General features: G+C 39.9%; 2 protein-coding genes across 3 annotated transcripts; one reads left to right on the top strand and one right to left on the bottom strand.

The window, feature by feature from the left end:
• Nucleotides 1-15: 15 nt before the first annotated feature.
• dclre1a (DNA cross-link repair 1A (PSO2 homolog, S. cerevisiae)) lies at nucleotides 16-9,064 on the top strand. Of its 2 annotated transcripts, none has more exons than XR_003842245.1 (9): nucleotides 16-705; nucleotides 1,383-2,756; nucleotides 2,837-2,970; nucleotides 4,192-4,310; nucleotides 4,552-4,695; nucleotides 4,827-4,972; nucleotides 6,037-6,195; nucleotides 6,965-7,106; nucleotides 8,553-8,690. XR_003842245.1 is itself a non-coding variant. In XM_029528032.1 (9 exons), the coding sequence occupies exons 1-9, from the start codon at nucleotides 279-281 to the stop codon at nucleotides 8,717-8,719; spliced, it is 2,808 nt and encodes a 935-aa protein (XP_029383892.1). In that variant the 5' UTR covers nucleotides 16-278; the 3' UTR covers nucleotides 8,720-9,064. The 2 variants fall into 2 exon arrangements, 1 of the variants encoding a protein (XP_029383892.1); XM_029528032.1 differs by having other exon boundaries at nucleotides 6,037-6,191; nucleotides 8,553-9,064.
• Nucleotides 9,065-10,575: 1,511 nt separating this feature from the next.
• Nucleotides 10,576-21,137, bottom strand: LOC115060180 (pleckstrin homology domain-containing family S member 1). Its single transcript, XM_029528033.1, has 18 exons — nucleotides 21,121-21,137; nucleotides 18,262-18,335; nucleotides 17,675-17,712; nucleotides 17,416-17,513; nucleotides 17,206-17,324; nucleotides 16,960-17,094; nucleotides 16,200-16,275; nucleotides 16,014-16,043; nucleotides 15,754-15,807; nucleotides 15,431-15,505; nucleotides 15,240-15,323; nucleotides 14,885-14,928; nucleotides 14,743-14,793; nucleotides 14,483-14,608; nucleotides 13,265-13,384; nucleotides 12,394-12,489; nucleotides 11,329-11,464; nucleotides 10,576-11,247 (listed from the first exon to the last, which is right to left on the bottom strand). The coding sequence occupies exons 3-18, from the start codon at nucleotides 17,697-17,699 to the stop codon at nucleotides 11,173-11,175; spliced, it is 1,344 nt and encodes a 447-aa protein (XP_029383893.1). The 5' UTR covers nucleotides 17,700-17,712; nucleotides 18,262-18,335; nucleotides 21,121-21,137; the 3' UTR covers nucleotides 10,576-11,172.
• Between the last annotated feature and the right edge of the window lie 211 nt (nucleotides 21,138-21,348).

The following is a 21,348-nucleotide window of genomic DNA, read 5'->3' as shown; positions in this document are numbered from 1 at the left end:
ATGGCTGTACTGGCGGTAAGCGCTCGGCTGCTAGCATGCTGCTAACGTCTTATTGCAGGACTCCACACTACAGAAATCAATGAAAATGTCCTCAGTAGTATATCTATATATGTAACCATGAATAAGAATATCAGCATCACTAGTATACTTAGCGGTAGTCATTAATGTAAAGTGTATTATTTTCGGTGGCCGCGGGATGTTATTGAACAGTAACAGCTGGCGGTCTGAGGAGGTCGTTGGGCTTAATTTAAGGAACATTGCGCCTTCTTTTACTCCAAATGTCACAAACCGACGACTCCGAAAAGGACATTTGGGACTATAAACCCCTTAAGAAGAAGAAGAAGAGACCCGAACCACCGGCTGCAGTCAAACCTGTCACCAAGAGAAGATGCACACTCAGGAAAACCTCCGACAGACACTCTGCTCTCCCAGTCAGAGCACCGGGACTGACCGGAGAAGGCAAAACTGCTCCAAGTGGGCATTTGAGCATTGATCACGAAAACGGACGTAGCAGCTCAGATATTCATACTAAACCCTCAAAGTTACCTGCTGCTGTTGGAGCAGGTCAAACTGACAATGCTGCACAGGCACCAACCTCCGGAGACTCCTGTCCCATCTGTCAGATGCCTTTTGCCATCTTGGTGGTACAAACTCAAAGATGGCATGTTGCCGAGTGTCTTGAAGTCCCCAGGGACAAATGCAAAGGTAAAGACATCCATTCCACCTGTCCATCCCACTAATCTGTTTTCTCATTTACATTACATGACAAGCACTTCAGAAGATCCTCATAAACATATTTTGAAGTATGTATTTATGGTATTTTGAAAGCACGATCCCACTCTCTGTTGCACAACAGGCAGAAAAGATTTTACTATCTTGTACATTACTGAAATCAATAATCAATCACTCGAAGGAGTACATCAGCAAATTAATATTATTAAAGCTGGAAGTCTCGCACAAAGAAATCATGCCATATGGGATGGATGAAAGAGCCAGATATTTTATCTTGAGTTAACATCTGTCAAGTGTATATAATTGCAAAAGAGATCATGTGAGGATTCAAAGTAATGTAATTTTTCAATTGGCAAAATAGCATTATAGCCATTGACATTGCCTTTTTATGAATAAGCTACAATTTGGTTGCTTTTGTAAAAAGCTAGGGTTTTAATTTTGATGTTAAGGATAGAATAACTAAATTTCTTTATAACATGAGCGTGGGATCAGATACTCCTTAACTGTTTAATGCCCAAGCCTTTCAAATTGCATGCCCCCTTTTGTATCACTACTCATTGTTGAAATTCTGAATTATTTAAGACAATTTATGAAAATCCTGTCAGAAAATGTTTGCTAATGCTTTTTTGTTTTTTTATCTATTTTTGCAGAGTGTCCACATGGTCTTCAGTGCTCCTCCACCATCCCAAACCATTACAAAAACTTCAACCACACACTCCTGGCCCACAGTCGAGCAAACAGTGATATGGCCGTCCTCAGTCTATCCCAGCAGGCTGAAACCAGCGAGCAGACAGGTGTCAGTTGTCTCTCAGGACTGACAGACAATGATGGGGATGAGTCTGCTTTTGAGTCATCTCAAAACAGCACCACCAGTCAGTCCGTCGCATTCCCTTGCAATAATACGACAGGAACACCCCAGTCAAAACAGAAAAATGGACTTCTATTTCTACGTTCACCTGGCCCAGAGGACATTAAGAAAAAGAAAGGCTGGTCATCCTCTCCCAAAGGTTACAATTCTATTAGTGCTTCCCAAGAAAGTAAGTCAGATTTCTCATCCATTCCTGTAAAAGAAGACGCTGGAGAACAAGCTTCTGAAGGTTTTCCCAAATGTGAGCCTTCTGATGACGAAGTCATATCCTACTCTCCTCTTTCTGAGCTTCCTGCAGAGACTGAAGTCATTAACAGCGAGTCAGAAAAAGTCTTAAATTGTGACCCATTTGAAAATGAAGACAATGATTCCCCACTACTGTTTTATGATGGCTTCTCAAGTGAAGATGAACTCTTAACTGAATTTATAGATAATTTGGAAGGCAATAATGTGCCAGAAAAGGACCCGTCTTCCTCAAACATCAAGCTGGTGCCAGTTACGTCATTAGCACCCACTAATCATCTGGCTTCTGTTGCAGTTGGTGAAAACAGAGCTGATTCCACAGGTGAAGAAGAAGCTCGTGGTAAATTGACCAATGTATGTAGCTCCTCTATCATTCAGTCACCACAGAGTATTGTTTTAGAGCGCCTGAGAGAATCTCTTTTAAACTCAAATAACCAGCATTTGAAAAATTTGGATGACGGTATTCAGTCGGAGCAGCCGTACATATATTCTCATCAAGAGCCTTCATCTCAAGCAATGCCGCTGCAGAAGGGCCAGAGCAAGGCGGGCCAGGCTTCCTGTCTCAAGCAGACAGACATTGGGGTGTTTTTTGGTCTGAAACCCCTCAAGGAGAAGAAGAAGGAGGAGAATGAAACTGGGTATGCCCAACCAGCACTCAACACCACCTCCATTACCTCACTTGGTGAGAGCTCAGGAAAGATACGGCAAAGGAGGGGGCGGATGAGGATAAGTAAGGCTAGGACAACCGACGATACCTCACAGGGGACAGAGACTGGAAATAGTACTGATGTAGTGAATGCTCAGGGAGAAGTAAAAAGAGATTGGACCAGAGGATGGAGGCGAAGAAGGAACAGAGTGAATGCTGATGGAGAAGTAGAGTTACCACGTTGTCCTTTCTATAAGAAGATTCCAGGTCAGTGAGGGTGAATCATGAATCTCAAGGTTAAGCATTTTTGTGTGTGAGATCTAAAGTATTTGTATAATTTTGATCAGGTACAAAGTTTGTCGTAGACGCCTTTCAGTATGGGGAGATTGAGGGAATCGCTGCCTACTTCCTCTCACATTTCCACTCAGACCACTATGGCGGCTTGACCAAGAACTCCACATTTCCCATTTACTGTAACAGAGTAAGTCACGTTTTGGCCTTATACTTTATTTGGCTTATATTATTTTACTTGGTGGTGTTGCTATCCTGCGGCCGACTGGTTGTGCATGGATTAGACGTGTTATAAGATACACCATTTTCAAAGTGGGTTTCAGGTGTATTACTATTCATTTCCATAAGACTCTCCTCTCTGGCCTTTTTTGTGCAGGGAACTGTCTTGGATGGTGCTTTTAGTTCCCTTCAAAGGCCTCAGGTCCTTCTAATGCTATAGAAGATATTCTCTTTAGAAGGTGCTGCAATCTGGCTTTATATACATCTCACTACATAAATACCTGATGCATTTATCTTACTGAACTGCATTGACTCAGAGTATTGAAAATTTTGCTTGTAATCAGCAGCTATGAAACTAATTTGCCAGGAGCTCTGACCGTACTGATGCTGATTGAAATTTGTGCAGAAAAAGAAGCTTCATATCCAGTAAATGTGGTTTGTCTGGGTGGTCATCGTCCCACTGTCAATGCGTAAATGTTAATGAAATAAAGTGAATGAATTGAGATGTTGCTGAACAAATATAGTATTCAGACTTTATATTATGTCACTTTTTAGATGAGATTTGCATTTCACTTCGTCTCACTGGGATGTTTAAAAACCTACATTTACACAATGTTAGTTCTGCTATCAAATGGGGCACGATTGATCACAGTGCACAGTGTGCGTTCTGTGGGCATTAAAACTAAAAACGGACTCCTTTGGGGTTCTGTTTCGGTCACAGAAATTCGACATGAATGCTAGGTGGGTCATAGCCCAGAAAAGTAAGTTCAGAAGTGAAAGAAGAAGGAAATTTTCCCAACTGCTTTTGGGGATAACATGTGATAAGCTGAAATGATTTAAAGCATACTTTAGCAGATCTTGCATTCTATGCATTTAGTTGTGTGGAGGTGGCACTTGTAATTTTAAAATGTATAAAATAAAGAAAAAATGCGGAATATGTTACGCTGGTTAATGGAAACAGTTTCGTTGGCCAAGGCACAAAGTCAGTACCTCCAATCAGAATGTTTAACTTTTAATTGGCAAAAGTATAAAAAGAAACTACTAAGCATAGACACAATTATGTACATTGTCTGAAGTAATTACTTTATCTTTGTTTGCTTGGCCAGGTTTTTTTTTTTTTTTTTTTTTTTTTTTAAATGCAGTTTGTTTATATATTCCCTGAAATGCAACTTCACTTGCTGCTTCTCCTCAGATCACAGGGAATCTGGTGAAGAACAAATTGAAGGTGGCAGAGAAGTATTTGCACATCCTACCAATGAACACCCAGGTCACTGTGGAGGGAATCAAGGTCATCCTCCTGGATGCCAACCAGTGAGTCACTAACTCATTAGAGCAATTTTTTTTTTTCTGTTAGCTCTTAGCTTTGAATTTAGGCCAGTTGCTTTCCTAAAAGCCAAACTAAATACCTCGAATATCTACCCTTTTTATTGAACAACCAAAACTTCTGTGAATCCTAATTTATCAAATTGGAGAATATACCTTTTTTAATTTTGTGCTTTTACTTGATGACCTTTTTTTTTTTTTTTTCTTCATCAACCCCCCCTCCCTTCAGTTGTCCAGGGGCTGCCATGCTACTGTTCTTCCTGCCTAATGGACAGACGGTCCTCCACACTGGAGATTTCAGAGCTGATCCCTCAATGGAAAGCTACCCTGAGTTACTCAGCTGCAGGGTACAGACACTTTACTTAGACACTACGTAAGTGCCCATCACATACTGAGAGCCAAAACCAGGGCTGATGTTTGTGTTGTTGCCCTATGTGCAAACACAGGGACATCCCTGTGTAATCTTTTTTTTTTTTTTTGTTTTGTTTTTTTTTTTTTCCTAAGGTACTGCAGTCCTGAATACACTTTCCCAAGACAACAAGAGGTCATCAACTTTGCAGCCAGCACAGCATTTGAGCTGGTGACACTCAACCCATGTACACTGGTGGTCTGTGGATCCTACTCTGTGGGGAAAGAGAAAGTCTTTCTGGGTAAGTGCTTGAGTGTATTCATTTTAAAAGGCTAAATTCAGATTTAAGTAATCCTCTGCTACGACAAGACAAAATATTCAGATTTGTCATTACTCATAACTAGATCATATAAAGAAAGTGACTCCTCTGACTTTGACTTTCTAACTGTAATCGGTCAAATCCTTCAAATGCCAGAAGATATCAAATTTTCTTATTTAAAAAGGATTTTGCACTGTCGTGCATTGAATTAGAAGCCTGCACATTTGTTTTGTAAATTGGTTACGTTTAAGCTTTATTACTTCAAAGATGGGTACTTTTTAATAACAAAGAGTAGCAGTGTGTTATGAAGTTCCATGTAAATAGTTAGAACACAACAATTAAAACAGTCATTTTTATAGTTAAAGTAAAGCGATTAATGTAGTTATCCAGTCTATTCCCTTGATCCGACAGTTAAAATGAGATTATACCAAAAAAGGAAGTTGGGGATATTTACACATTTTAACATCTATCAGACAATGTGACACTTTCTGGGCTTAAATCAGTGACAGTTTCATGCTGTTTCACTAATTTAATGCTCGGAATTGGTAGAAAGTGAGGCATGAGCACAATAATTTATTTCTGCAGCTGTATATCACTGCCTTGCCTTGAAAAGGTCAACAGATCCTGTTTTATTGGAAACGTGAGTGGAGAAGTTGGATTAGTATGTTTTGAGAAAAGAGCCTATGTGGTGAAGTTCTCAAATGAATGTCGTCCTCACAGGCTGAACAGCATGCATTTATTCTGTAATCAACTTTGCCTCAACAAGCTCTGCATGACATTGGAGTAAAAAAACCAAAAGGAAACAGCTAATTCAATTGTCAACAATCGCTTTGCCCTCTGTTATTTCACAATAGTATTGGTACATTTACAGTACACACCTTTGAAGGCAGGTAATGCAATATATTATGTTCTGATTGCTATAAAAGCAGGCAATCGAAAGTTTGCTTTGAAAATGTTATCTGTAAAGGCAGTAAAATTAGTGCTTAAAAGATAGAATTTCCCTCATTCCTGTTTCTTTGACTGGCCTTGTTCTGCTTCATTTGTAGCACTGGCTGACGTTCTGGGATCTAAAGTGTGCCTGTCTAGGGACAAATACAACACCATGTGCTGTCTAGAGTCAGAGCAAGTCAGACAATGTATAACCACAGACTGGAAGGCAGCCCAAGTTCACGTGCTGCCCATGATGCAGCTCACCTTCAAAGTAGGTGCAGCAATTTCATTCTCTGATCTGCAAGGAGCAGTCATTTTGCTGTGAAACTAAGCCCAGAGGTGTTCATAAATATAATTTTGGGGGCATGTTTGAAAAATGAAGTACGTCAGCAATTAGAGTGAAGTTAGATAGTATCACATCAAGCGTTTGGCCTTCAGCCATTGAAGTTTTAGTTCCCTAGTGATAATTACTGAGCACTGAGTTAAACCATTCATTAATAAACTAGTGAGATTAATGCCATTCCCGGAGAGTTGCATATCTTGGAAAGGAGTTAAAAATAATTAGGAAGTGCAAATTTTAGTGACCCAACTGCATAATCTGTTGAAAAAGAACTAAAGCATTTAAATTTTCCATCTGTATAAGCACAGATAAGTCCCGGCCTAGTATAATTCCTGCGTTGCTAGACACAGAAAGGCTGACTTGGGGGAAATAAACTGAGTTGTTCTGACATTCTAAGTCTTTAAGCAGTAGATAGAAATAAAATGGAAAGTGCAGTTCAGTGTTTGCACAGCTTTATAGTAAATTGGACACATTTCTTTTATTTTATCGACCAGTAAAGAAGTGATAGACTGCAATCAGTAACTACTTCCTTGTAAACTGTAAAATCAAATCAACGGTGTATGTGAGTAAAATCTATGTCACAGCTGTTCTCAGTAGAAATGTCCCTACACAATGATCCACCTCGATTCATGAGCATGTGTTAAATTCTCAGTACCATACATCCCCATGTGCCGCAGTCACTTATTTTAATTTGCTGTGTCCAGAAACTGAAGGATCACCTGGCACGGTTTTCACAACGATATAATCAACTGGTGGCATTTAAACCCACCGGCTGGACCTTCAGTCAGCAGGTGAACTCGGTGGGAGACATTCAACCAGAGACCAGGGACAACATCTCCATTTACGGTGAGCATTAGTTTTCCTTCTGGAACATTCTTATGTCCAGTCATTTGTGAAGGAGTAATAAATATACACTCATGAGAAAGCATTAATATCTAAAAATAACCTAAAAATAAAGTAATGGATCACATTTGAAGAGCTAAGAGGAATGTAGGTATTGGGCCTACATTTCTCTTTTGCTGGCCTAAAGCAGACCACAGCAGTTGGAGATGATCTTTAATTATCATGTCCCTACATGTTGCTAAGGCAGCATTGTAACAGCAGTGTTTCATTACCACAAATGCATATTGCGTTTGGCCTACAGCGCCCTCTTTTGGAAAGGAGAGGGACACTGAAGGAAAGAGTACGGCTGTCTCAGTTTCATCTCAGCTCGGTGATGGGAGGGTAGATAAAGAAGACTGATGCTGGGTGTTGTATCTTTGGTCTTGGGCAACGGTGTGTACTACCATTAAATCCCAGTGCTGAAATGGGTCTTGACTTGATTTCCCTCTGTGGATTTTGCGGATTTTCCCCCTTCCCGTTCCTGTCTGCTGTTTCACGTTCTGAATAGATTCATCAACAGTGTCAGCCATCTGGCCCATAACCTACAATCACCAGTGAGGCACTTATGCAATCCACACTTGCAAGTAATTTCTTCCTCCTCAGCAGTTTATGTCACTCAGGCGGAAGCCAATTTGTGTGCTCGTTCCCTCTTCCGCTCTCTCCCTCTCTGTTGTGTTCACTTCCTCCTCCTTGCCCTTCCCAGACATATGCTACAACTACTCCTAATGTTTTTCTCTGCATGTGGGAGGATGGGCTGTATACTTGAGCGGGCTTAGCTTCAGCTCGATGTGTAAAAAGCAGTGGTGGAGCACATTAAACGCTGTGGGAGGGATGAAAGGGGGCAATCGAGAGATGGCAGCTCTGCTGTTGTTTGAAGCTGTTCTTATCAACTCGCCACACAAATGACATTTGATGGTCTTCATGTTTCAGCATCTGAAATCTTTAATTCAGTGCTTGTGGGTCAATCTGAGCATCTGGTCCTTTTGCCCTGTTCCAAATCTGCGTGCTTTCCTCATACTTTTAGACATCTGGTTCAATGACAGGGTTTCTACCTAAAACTAAATTGGATTCACTTAGCTTGACATTTCATGATTGAGAAATTAAGAAGAGAAATATCAAAGCAGATGAGATTAAAGTGAAAACGGTGTCTGAAAAGTTCCTCTGGTTCAGTTCCAAAACGCTGCTGGCTACTCTCCCTCCACGACTTCTCTCTGTTATAATTGGTAAATTGGGATAATTACAACCAATTTGAGCTGGCTCAGTGACAAATGAACAAAATGTGGGAAATCTTCAGGATTATAATAAATTTTTAGTGTACTTTAGTATACAAGTAGTACTTGGCTTTTGACAAATGCACCTTTCAACGCAGTTTAGAACGTGACGATGACAACTCCTTTGTCTCCGTCACAGGAATCCCATACAGTGAACACAGCAGTTTTCTGGAGCTGAAGCGTTTCGTGCAGTGGATCCAACCTGTCAAGATCATTCCTACAGTCAACAATGGCAGCTGGGCCAGCCGGAAGGCTATGGAGAAGTGTTTCAGTGAGTGGCTCATGGAAACTAAAGCTAAACTCTAGCTTCTTTAGCAATGAACTATTAAACTCTGCTGCTTGTTAACAATAAACCCATTCATTTTCAATACTTGAAATACCACATGAGCACAGAGAACACATTTTAACACACTACATATTTTATTATATTTACTGCAGTTTTATGTCTTTGACTCTCACAACCTTTACTTGATTTGTGTGTCAGACTTCTGTCATCCAGCAGTATGTTTACCTTGTTACGTGTGTCAGCTTCCACCTTCAATTCCACAACTTGCTGCTACGGAAATGCAATTTCTGTTTTCTAATGTCTGTATATTTTTCTTTGTAACCTAAAGTTTCATGCTAAAAAAAATAAATGTTTTAAATGGTCTTTTTACACTTTATTGTGAAAGGATCCTGACTTCATCATTTAAGTTTTGTTCACTTGCTGGAAGTTTTTAAGAGGCAGTCCTGTCTTAAAGTGATTTCTAGAATATTCACTACACTCCTGAACAAGTCATTTTCACTAAGCCCTGTCTAATAACACCATTTGGTATTCCTCCCTTAGGCTTGACTTAAATGAAAAATCAGTGCCATATGTAAATTGAATTGACTTGGCTGCCTGTTTAAATGTCTGTCAGTCAGTAGGTATGTTTCACATCCCACTGTCTGAATTTTTTGAGACACTTGCATCTGCAAATGATAAAACTCATGAAAAACAAAGATGCACATTTACGCTAATTCTGGCCTGAAGGACAATGACATTAAAAGAAACTGGATATTCCAGTCTTGCACGGGCAGCATTCACCCTGCTAAGCATGATACTGAATCCCTGCCAACGTTTTATAAATAAACTCTTTGGCTCTTACTGAAGGCACAAGTATGAACTGATGATCTCAAACTGGGATTTAATAGGAATTTTTGACATAATTACAATGATTGGTAGATAAATGTAGACCCGGAAAATTCAATTATGTTAGGATAACTACTTTAGAGCTAATTTCATAAAAAAAAATTTATGTGCTGGGAATTCTAAATTCCTCACTCAGTTAAAGATGTTGGGGAAAATGTACACGCAAAGTCTTCATTTGGTTGTATTTATTTAACCATTTGACAAAGGATTTATTGTCCCAGTACAACAGGCAGCTGCAAAGCACGGCTGAAAAATGGGCTTTACAAAAAATCAGAATAATTTCTTCACTACAATTCATATTTTAATATTAAAATACAAAGCATTTAACCTTGGAGAGGGTGATTATGAAGCCATGGGAAAATGAGCTGCGCCTGATAATGTAGTCATGCTGATATTGTCTTCACTTGGAAGTGGCTTTGTTCAATAATTAATACGGAGCGCCAGTTTCAACGTCAACTTCTTTTATAGTTTCATTTGTTTGAATATCAGGAAGTAGGTGAAACGCAGCCCGAGGTGCAACACAATTCTGTCTGCATGTTAATTCACTGGAGTCTCCCTGAGGTATGACCGACACGAAACACTGGTCTCTTCCTGTATCTCTTGTTATTTGGCCTTTCTAATTATTGCCAATTTATTCTCAAGATAAACAAGAGGAAGGGGTAAATCCTTGAGGTGCAGAGATCTTTGATTTAGATAAATACTAACAGCATGTACATGGATTATTATTTTAGACAGTGTTGCCAGTCTGCTGGTGCTCTACAAAATTGGTGCCATTGTTTTAGATAGCTTACAGAGAAATGTCACCTCTGAAGCTAAACACTGAAAATAGCTTTCCTACAATGTTCATTGGTTTCATGTCACATTCTCTTTTTATTAACATTGATGGGAGGCTTGTGTCATGACTGTGGCAGCTTACAAATGGTATGAGGAAACATTTCAGTAAAACTCCTCTTTTGTTGCCCACTAATCTATTTGTGCATGTAACTTACTGTTTTTTTTTTGTTTTTTTTTTAACTATAGTTAATCTAACAAACTGCTCCTTAACACATATTTCAGATACTGTACATGCCATGTGTTAGAATAGGTTGGCACTTAGTCCGTATATAGAGACATGAAAAAAAGGGAACTACTGTACAATTAGGGAGTGATCATCTCTTCCCTTTGTTTGACAAATAATGTGTTCTTCACTGCCACTGTCAGGAAGAGATTTAAGTATGTATTGCTTTTCAACCATTCCTGAGACATGAGCCTTGAAAATACATATTCACACTTAAATGTGCACTTGTTGGTCAAGACGGTCTTTGGTAACGGGGCCATCACAGAACAAACATTAACAGCAAATGCAACAGAGTCATCAATTACTAAATTATAAATTGTGGCTTAGACAGAACGTGTCTTTCTTCATACAACGTGAGACCTGCTGTATGAGATTAGTGAACTGTGATCTCTTCCTTTGCTTCGGCTCTTTGATTAAAGAGTAGGAGGTCTGATCTAGAGGAGCCTTGGAATGATACTGTCTCTTATTTTAAGTGATACAAACTCACGAACTACAGGAAGGGCCTGGGGGCCTTCAAACACACCCAGACTCTTAACGGTCAGTGCAGAGACAGCTTGGCGAATGGAGATGAGGATTTCCAGGAAGTCGCAGGATGGTCAGTTTCACCTGAGAAGAGGAATGATTTGCATGGATTCATACAAGCAGCAACAGAACAGACAGTTTATTTGCTTTTTGTGTTGAATGTACCTCATTCTTCAGCGTCTTGCTGATATACATGTTGAACTCCTCCACGCTGCTGACATGCAAGTCATTGATGGCCAGGATTTGGTCTCCTTTGTGGAACAGGCACACAGTCTGTGGCTTACCTGTCCACCCAGACACACTGACACACACATGCACCTTTTTACTTTCTGTGGATCTGGCTTGTTACACCTTAGCCAAAGATTAGCTTTAGTCACCAAGGTTCCTCCATCATATCAAGTCAGATGCAAAAGGACAAATCACTTTAACTCATAATAGATGAATGAAATGTTACTTTTAGTGAAGTTTAGTGCTGAGATGACATTTGATCCTATAATAAACATCAACGCTTTGTGGCTTTAGTGCCAATGTGTGCGTTGTTGCATGTTTGTTTATTTTACATGCTACTAAAGATGCTGCCTTCACTTCCCCTTATTGCTGCTCTAACAAATACTTAAGACTGAGACAAAGAGGTGTTGATAGCTGGCATGGTTAGAGCTTAACTGTTCAGCATTAACAAAAGACAAGATGTCCAAGAATGGTTTGCCTTGTTTTGGAAAAGAAAAAAAGTAATGCATTTTATTGTTCAATGTTAATTTTTTTCTACATCACAAGAATTTGGATTTTGTGCCAACAGTTGAGTTAATGAAATTAAGCATAGCTACATGTCCAAATTTCCACACAATGCACTCACCATTCAGCTGACAGTTCTGAAACATTCAGCACTAATGAACAAACATCATGCCAGACTTTTCTCAATGAGAAAATAGCCACAAGCATTGCCTTAAATGAGCCACGCTTTCGAACAAATGGAGCTTGTCATTTCTGGGATAAAGACAAATGTGTTGCCGAACAGCCAAAACTGAATGTAGTGTACACATCTGGGGGTTATGTGCTTTCATTAATATTAATTTACAGGAGAAAAAGATGTACTGGGACATTTCTTAGGTTGTTTTTTTTTGTTTGTTTTGTTTGGGTTTTTTTTTTTTTTAGGGGGGGGGGTGTTAGCCGCTCCAGATATTTCAATCTAATCACGCTAATATGCAAGACAGTGAGCTGACTGAACCTTACCTTGGTTTTCCATCTATTTCTGTTAGTGTCAGGTGTTTTTTCAAATCTGCCTGTTTCACCTCAATATCTCTCTCCTCTGCGGTGATGTGGTCAAGACTACAGAGAAAAAGAACAACAGCTTTGTAAGCTATCCTAACTGTCCAATGACAATAGTTTGCTCAGGTGAATTATTGTGGGGGAAAAAAAAATCCTAAAATATTATCTTAGTATTTGGCAAAATAACTGGCACAAGTTACTAAATCAACATTTAGACTCAAAATGCCATTTCATAAGGATAAGAGGATATTATGTTTCATTATGTTGAACAAGCACATAATATCAGGTGTGAATATAATTTTCTCCTTCCTCTTATTATAATAGCATGAGTGTCTGTACAGATAAGCGCCTCTAATTTTCTTCGAACCACTCGTGAATTCCGGTTACAGGTTATTCATGTTTAATGCCGAGTGCTGCTTATTGTCATTCAATTATTATTATGCCCCCGTCTGCCAGCCAAAAGGTCTAGAAACTACTCTAACCAGTCGTGCAGCATCTACGTTCTGTGAGCCAGCGTTCTGAGTCACCTTAAATGTGGCCATGTTTTGTTTTTGTTTTTTTCATTTGTTCTGTGACATTACAGAGCTGTTTCTGACTTTTTGATTGGTCCAGATGGTTCCACAATGGGGGGTTTCAAATGCCGCCCTGTGCTATTCTAGTAGAGCAACTCATTCATCATCATCATCATCATCATCATCTCTGCTAAAGTTGAACACATCCCATATCCCACAAACACACTCAAGTGTTTATCTCTTTGTTTGTCTTAACAAAATTCAAACAGTGACTCTCACTCTGCTGCTTTTGCGATTCGGGGTCAGTTACTTCAGTATATTACCTCTCCGTAGAGCCTTGTTTTACCGGTGTGGGCACATTTCGACTCTCCAGCATCTCCACAGGAGATATGGCCCCGTTGTCACTGGAGCTGCTACTGAAGTCTGAGGGATGTGTTTCCTCCCTGCAAAAGCAAATGACATCATGAGGACACATATTGGGCACATGTCTCATTCAGCTGGTAATCACTTATGTGTTCTTGGCTGCCGTCTAAGTAAAGACCACGAGACAGCTTGGAGAAATAGAGGGAATAAACTGCAGAGAGGCTGTCCTGTAGCAGGAGCCAAGGCCAGTGCTTTATGTTGACTGCATCTAGCAATGCTGCAGGGTGAAACTGAATCTGCCTGCATTGTCATAATGACTGGCTCACAGGCACATAGCAAAACAACAGAATCTGGCACTAAATTAGAGGCTTTGTCTGGGTACAAATGCCAATTTGTCCTCAGTGATGACGAATGAGGAAAACATTTTTGATGAAGGTTGCAAGAGCATTGTATATGCCAAAGTCCCAGAACAGGTTCATCTCAGTTGCACAACAAAAGGGGGAGCAGATGTCTTGAGATTTTTAAAAAGTAGTTCATAAAAGCAGCGAGGGAGAATCCAAATATTCCATAATCACTGCAGAGGCACAGGAGGAATTTAAATGAAGAGGCACTTTAGAAATGAGATTTTTGACCCATATGCCAAGTGTAGTGGAGAAGATGGTCTTCAGCGCGGCAGCACGGTGGTTGGCCACTTAGAGAGAACATCAGAGAGCAGCGTGAGGCATCATGCAGTTTGATCTTGCAGCACATTTAACAGCACAAACAGAATATGTTTAAACAAGAGATAATGGCATGGCATAGACAAATTTCATAGGAGAAAGGAAAGTTAAATCTGTCCGACCACTGATCACAGCTCGCATCTTTGCTGACACAATATCTGAAAAACCAGCATTATAGCACATGTTTTCAGGGAATCAGGGAAGATCGGTCCTTCTCATCTAGTCAGTTCCTACACTGCGAAGCAGGCTCTTCCAACTCGCGCTGTCGTGTCAACAGTTTTGTGGTATAAAAATAGCACCCCACTGTCAGTCTAGGTGATCGTAACCACTGAGGTCATGGTTGAATGAACTGTTTTGGTATTTTGGGCACTGACAAAACATCACACAAAGAGCACAGGACAGAGTGAAAAGTCTAAAATGCACACATGAAAAGAAAAATACCCTACGATTAATCCTAACCTGTCATCAGTGTCGATCTCCTCATTGAACGAGGACAGTGGAGAAATCTGGGTCTTCAGTTTCTCAAAGGCCTGAGTGACAGACCTCATTAGAGTGCCGCTGGTGACGTCTTCAACTTCACGGTCCCTATTTTAGGCATTTGGAACAATTGAATAAACTGTTTTAACAATGATGAGCAATTACTTTTCAATATCAGCTCACCTGATATTGGTTTTCTTTCTCTTTTTTTTAAATGATTTGACAATGTAAATCAAACTCACGCTGCCTGAATTGTTTTCTTGTTATCCCTGACTTCAGCCATGCTTTCATACCTAGAGGAGGTAGATAATCAAAATCAGCAGGAAAAAGACACAAACAGGAATTACTGTCACAATTGTGCACATGAGCAAAAGTTAGACTCACACTGACTCCACGCGCTTGGCATTGGTGGGCACACTATCCCAGACCTCATTCACAAAAACAAGGAAAAAGAAAAAACTAGAAAATTCATTTGGAACTGGCAGGAATTGAATGACACTGTTTATTGCAACAATATCAAACATTATCTGCTTCCGGCTTACGCTAATGTGAGCATGTGATAAATTGTGAAGGGAATATGTTTGACCAATGGCCAATCCACAGATTGGGAACTAAATGAGGCTTTTGATTCTATTTTCTGACACATCAAATAAGATAATTCGTTTAAGAAAACAAATTAATCAACAAAACAAATGGCAAACTAATTGATATTGAAAATAGTAAGAGATTTCATCCTTACTTTTACTTGACTCAAGAAGGATTTTGGATAGTCGTAGATTGGATTCACAGCCTCTAATGAACGTCTTTTACAGTAATCTTCATTCTGTTGGCCAGTCAGAACAACAAGGCATATGTCACCCAAAGGAAACAAAACTTTGCTTGCTACACTTATTCTTACCAGTTAAAAAAGGCCAAGTTAACACATAGCACCTCTGATTTTCCAGCGGGTTTTTCGGCCAAAAGACTTGGAGATGGATCAGATATGGACCGTATTTTTGACAGTGGCTGGAAAAGAAAAGAAGAACACACATCAGAGCGCCCATGTGCACAAAACCTGTGTTAGAATAAGTTTTCTGTTATTGCTGCATAACCGTGAGTCTGTGAATGAGAGTATTTATTAGGACATTTCACAAGAGTTGATATGATCTGATTTATTTATTCTATTTCCTCCACCTCAGTTTGTTTTTAGCTGACAGGATGTATGTAGAAAGAATGAGTCAGATCATGCATGGCTTCAGTTGCAGTGGACCAACCTTTTGCGGCACAATGGCTGAATCCTTCCTCTGCACAACTGGGTTTGAAATAATCTAGTTAAACAGGAAGAGGGGTGTATTTTTAAAAAGAAAAATAGATCGCTGATGGGTAAGCACAATTATTAGAGGACAGGTGATACTGTACAGGGAGGATTCATCAGTGACTGGAGACTTTAGAGTGACCGCAAGAAATGCTGTGAGAATACAAACAGAAGCTCCATCCCTCAGAAGAAATAGTAAAACATTTGGTGAATATTTACCTCGATAGTTTGCTGGCCATTACACATTTCCTTTATGGTGACAAAAAACCAAAATCAAATCATTATTTTTTGTGGCAGTGAAATACCGTGGCTGCTAGGCAAATATCATAAAGATATCACATTGCAAGATTCCTTAAGCAGTTCTAAAATATCCTAAAAAAAAAAAAAAAAAAAAAAAATGTGTACCTCTGGCTGCGTGAATTTATGTGGCCGGTTCTTCAGGGCATCAAAGAAGTCAGAAAACCAGCCGTCCACTTCATAACTAACAGGAGGATAGACAGGTGAAATTACACAAATAGACACAAAATTATGGCCATGGCATTCAATTTAAAATTCAATTCCAGTCAAATATAGAGTGGTAATTGTGACACTTAACAACAATTTAGTGCGGACAAAATGGAAGGCTAAGCCATTATCAGCTGGTAGACTGTCGCCGAACATGAAGCGGGCATCCTAATTTCATTTTGATTGTTTGGAGTCCCAAAATAGTAGATGTCGTAAAGGCAGGGGCAAGTATTTTATGAGGCGTTGTGAACATGTCATTAGGGGCCTTGAGAGGAGGACTGGCCAACCCAGCTGGGGCTTCACACATAGTTACACCAGCACTGACTTTCAGGTGAATGCAATTCATGTTATATTGTTTTAAAATGGCAGCCTTCATTACAGGTAGAGGTTCAGCTCTGTTTTTAAAAGAGGCGGATAACTTGTGATTATTGCGTGTAAATGTAGGCTTTAAATTACTTGACATTTTTTTGGGTTGTTTTTTTTTTTAACAATCCCCCCAAACTATGTATTATTTGGGATATTATATAATACACATCCCTGGGTATCCGTGGTATGTCAGCTGTCAGCTGTTTACAGCAGAGGGTTATAAAATCCATTGTGGATGATGAGGGAGCTGTAAATTCCATGTTGGTGCTGATATCACCCTGAAAAATTTGCTCACCTGTTTTCACCAACCAAGAAGTAGTCCCGGTCTGCAGCCCTGATATAGAGCACGCAGGATGGGGAGCACTTGAAGCTCTTCTGGATCCATCCCCATTTCTTGTGGTGTTGAGGGCTTACATGCAACAGTGAGACTCTATTACAAAGCACAAATCACACAAAATGTGAACTCTTACTCTCCCAAAAGACAAAAACAGCATGTACACAAGACGGGGGGTGGGTGGGGGGGGGCTAATTGAGGACTTACTGAGCCAGGTTGATCCCGCCAAGTGGCCTGTCCCTTTCCTCTGGACTTCTGAAGTACTTCAGATGATATTCATGATCATTGACTTTGAACAGAACAAAATACCTCTTCTTCCATGATTTCTAGGTTAGAAACACAGTAGAATAAGTCATTAAATGTAATACATATGATAAAAAGCAAGCACACACTTTCATTCATTGGCTTTACTTTTACCTCTGCTTTCAGTTGTTTTGGAGGGGGAGACTTGTACAAGTATCCGGATCTTATTTCAGTTACAAATTCAGCAGGTCTGTAGAAAGCTGCATTTCCAACTGAGGACAAAAAGTAAGAGTTGATTGTGATGAATCTTTGTTTACATAAATCTGTAACTCTCCTGTACGCATCCTTTAAGAAAACCAGCAAAGGATTTAAAAATTAATTACATACAAAAAATGTTCACGACATGTATTGCTTTGGTATTCATTAGCACTACCTGTGTTTCTCTGGGCCTTATTCATCGCAGCACCAAATCTAAAAAAAAAAGTAATCTGTCAGTAAAAATGATCAGTATAAAATATCCAGTGGAATTTAGTCAGCCATTTAAACAAACACTTCTCACGCCTGTGTGTAGCAGGAAATAGAGCTCAATTTACAAGAAAGTAATAGAAAAACCTTTTAAGCTTTCAGTGCGCACGTATGAAGGAAATAGTTGGTTAATTATTACTAGTTGCTTGTTTTGAACATAAGGATATGTATTGTTCTCTCTCAACCGTTGTTAAGGTTTACACAATTAAACTCAGATTTTTCAAAGTATCCTTAGAACATTTGTTGGTAAATAGATGGGTGTTTCAAGTCAAGTCACTCTTTATTTATATTGAACATTTACAGCAACCTAGGCTGACTTCACAGACTAAAAGCAATATAAGAATGACAATAACAGCAACGGTAAAAAGACAATGGGCAGGGAAATCTTAAATAAAAGACAAATGTCACTTCTCAACTAGTATTGAAACCACAAAGTAATTCAATATTGAAGACAGATGAATATAACGTATAGTAAAATGTAAATAACATGCTTACCCGTGGAGTGCCGCTTCAGAGACTCACTTCACTCTCAATGTTGCTGCAGAAGGAAGCTGGATGCTGTCTTGTACCTAGTGAACATTAAGAAGGTATTTCAGAGCGGAAACTGGAGTTTCTGGTTCAACGCTTCCACACTTTGTAAGCTCCACCTGCTGTGTTGGACCGTCTTCCCTTCTTACAAAGCCACAAAAAAATTAGCTTCTGATAATTATATATATGTGGTTTTTGTAAGATACCACAATATAGTCCCTGTTGCTGTCTCATTCAGACCTTTAAAAAACACAAGAGACACACAATTGGCTGAAATCCAAAACACTAAAGTGAAAAAAAGAAAGTTAATGGAACACATAGTTGAAGAAATTTGGCCTTTTCTCGCGTCTTCTAATGAGCTGCGACGTTCACATGGTTTCAGCTTGACATTGGCCTTCTCAGTTCTTAGATGAATGAGACTGGACGACTCATAGCGTCTCTCTGTTTGTCCTTGTGCGGGAGTTATTTGTGCTATGTATGTATAAGGTCAAGGGTCATCGCAAATATTTAAACACGCACCGACTGAGACAAATGTAATCCCCCTGAGCATCGAGTAACATTTGTGAAAAAGCACTTTGAGTGAACAAATACCTCAGCAGTGTCTGAGACTCTTCACTCCCTCACATTAGCAAGTAGGTCAACCTAACACGCACGCATCAAGGTCAGCGTCAGGTCAGTATATGTCGAGCACCTGCAGGCTTCTTGGTTATTAGCACGTGAACTGGCACTTCCCACGGTGTGACCGTTTACTCTGTGCTGCTCCATTAACCCTTTCCAGCCTTAAACTTTGCTTCCTTCTACATAGTATCGCTCTGCTAAATAAAACAGGATGCATGCTTGGAAGTACACCAGGACTGTGGAGACGGTGGAGACGGTGAGTGGCAGATCATACCCCCCTCCCGCGAGCTTTTACATCTGAAAATGAAAATGAATGGTAAGGTAGGAGGGAAGGTCAAAAACCAAGTAAGCACTTCCTCGTTGGGTTTTTTGAGAAGAAGTAATGCAATGACACGACTGACCCCCTACCTGTGAATGGGAACTCTTCCTGAGACATCTGCAACACCTGCAGCGACTTGCCTGCAGGACGAAGAAGCTGGCAGATAAGCAGGAGGAAATGCCTGTATGTTTTCTTCTTTGATTTACAAATCCAGTGCTACTAGCCAATGACATGGAATTCATTTTTAATAAAGAAAAATTCACCTTTTAATAAAGCCAACATGGAGGCTGTGACTTTGTAATCAGCATTATATAATATATAATACTGTTTGTGTACAGTTTGTAAGGCCTAAACTAGGCAAAAACAGGACGCTTGGTCCACACTGTCCCATCAATGTCGATGCCTGGGAACATTGTTTTCCCAAACATCCCCAGGAGCCATTGTCATATTTCTAAAACCTAATCTACCGAATTTGTTTAGCTGTTCAGTAGCTCATTTTCATGAGTTTAGCTGATGTAGAGCAAATGTCCTTGTGCTGCTGTAGCACATTCACCTCTCAGCTCAAGGTTAAATGAGTTATGGGTTGTGAAAATGAAATAATTTGCTCACCAGTTTTGCCAGTTTTTTTTTTTTTTTTCTCTTGTTCTTGTTATCCACTTTGCGTTCCTCCCAGTTGGCCTTGTTCTTTTGTTCTCCTCTAATGACTGCTGAATGAAAGCTCATGTTGGATACTTTCTTTGTTACTCATGTGCAACATTAATATACTGTTCTCCAGATGCTGAAATGACAAGTCAATAACTTTCTGTACCGGGAAATTCATCTGCAATTATTTTGATCATCAAGTAGTCACTGTATATATTTATATCCTTTTTCAAGCAGTTCTTGGAATATGCTGTTTGTTTTTTTCATATGTGATGGTAAATGGGTTAGCTCTTCTTTGTGTCTCATGGCGTTTACGAGTAACAAACTATCATTGTAAACTGTGACATACATGAATATAATATCAAATATTTAAATTATTATTATAAAGAACTGCATTATTGTATAGTATTACATTGGACAAAATCAACTTTGTATTTCTTTGACCATAGAAAAAGACCAATGCAGTGAAAGATAAAATCAGGAAGAAGTATAAGGACATGAAGGTTTTGGATGAGCTTCGTATCACTCTGACCCAGCTGGACAGAGAGCAGGAGGCCACAGAGAGGTTAGTGAAGGAGAGGATAAAGGAGTGTTCCCCTCTCACCCAGGAGCTGAACAACTGACAACACCCTAAACCCTCCACTGCCTCTGTGTCGGGGGCCTTCACTGGCACCTTACATCAAGCGTTGTCCCGGTCACAACAAAAAGGTGCACAAACTGGAAGCCTCTTAAAATCTACGATCCATCTCATTCAATGGTCTCTTGTTCTGTGAGCTGGTGCAAGAATGCACCAGGGACAAGAAGGACGGGGCAGGAATGCTTTGCACTCTGGGGCATGCGCATCAGACGCCTGTTCACACGTGGAGACTGTGCATCAGGTTTGTCTAAAAACTTCCAGTCCTTCATGCTTTTCTTTACAGTGGACATACCATAGGTCCTGCTCCACCTGTTTTTAAAGATTTTTGTGCCACAGTGGGTCAGAATACTCAAATGTTGAAGTTCCGTTGGAAAAGAAAGGCAGAAGAAAAAAATATACATGTATGTATATACATATGTTAAAGTTTCTGCTTTTAACACACTCTCACTCAAAATTATTCAAGTTTTTGTGCTTGTCCTGAAACTGAGTAAAACTGGTGTTACATCTATATTTTTTTTACACCCTGTAAACACGTACGTTCCCTCTGGGTGCTCCAGCTTCCCACAGTCCAAAGACATGTGTGCTAGGTTAATGGGTGTGCCTAAAGTACCTGTAGGCCGAGGTGTGTACCCCCATCACTAGAAGAAAGGTGCTGGAAAGGTGAGGAGCCCCTTTTCCAGAAAAGTGCAGACCCACTGAGCTGGCAGGATGATTTTACGACTTTGTGCGCATGCGCGCGGGAGTGTGTGACGTGTCAGCCTCCCGCGTTCGCGTCAGATGAGCGCATGCGCAAGACAGATCTCTCGCGAATGAAAATTTAATTCGAATCTGTCTTGGG

The sequence above is a fragment of the Echeneis naucrates genome, chromosome 19, assembly GCF_900963305.1.
Source record: "Echeneis naucrates chromosome 19, fEcheNa1.1, whole genome shotgun sequence".
Classification (NCBI taxonomy): domain Eukaryota; kingdom Metazoa; phylum Chordata; class Actinopteri; order Carangiformes; family Echeneidae; genus Echeneis; species Echeneis naucrates.
This window is presented reverse-complemented; position numbering and strand designations above follow the sequence as displayed.

Bases quoted from the DNA above. Each gene is read 5' to 3' on its own strand.
- dclre1a (XM_029528032.1), top strand. From the start codon at position 279: ATGTCACAAACCGACGACTCCGAAAAGGACATTTGGGACTATAAACCC. The intron at 4,696-4,826 runs GTAAGTGCCCAT...TTTTTTCCTAAG, and splicing joins ACACTTTACTTAGACACTAC to GTACTGCAGTCCTGAATACA. The intron at 6,192-6,964 runs GTAGGTGCAGCA...TGCTGTGTCCAG, and splicing joins TGATGCAGCTCACCTTCAAA to AAACTGAAGGATCACCTGGC.
- LOC115060180 (XM_029528033.1), bottom strand. From the start codon at position 17,699: ATGAATAAGGCCCAGAGAAACACAG. The intron at 15,808-16,013 runs GTAAATATTCAC...CTGTTTAACTAG, and splicing joins ATGGCCAGCAAACTATCGAG to ATTATTTCAAACCCAGTTGT. The intron at 13,385-14,482 runs GTTAGGATTAAT...TTGCTTTTGCAG, and splicing joins GAGATCGACACTGATGACAG to GGAGGAAACACATCCCTCAG.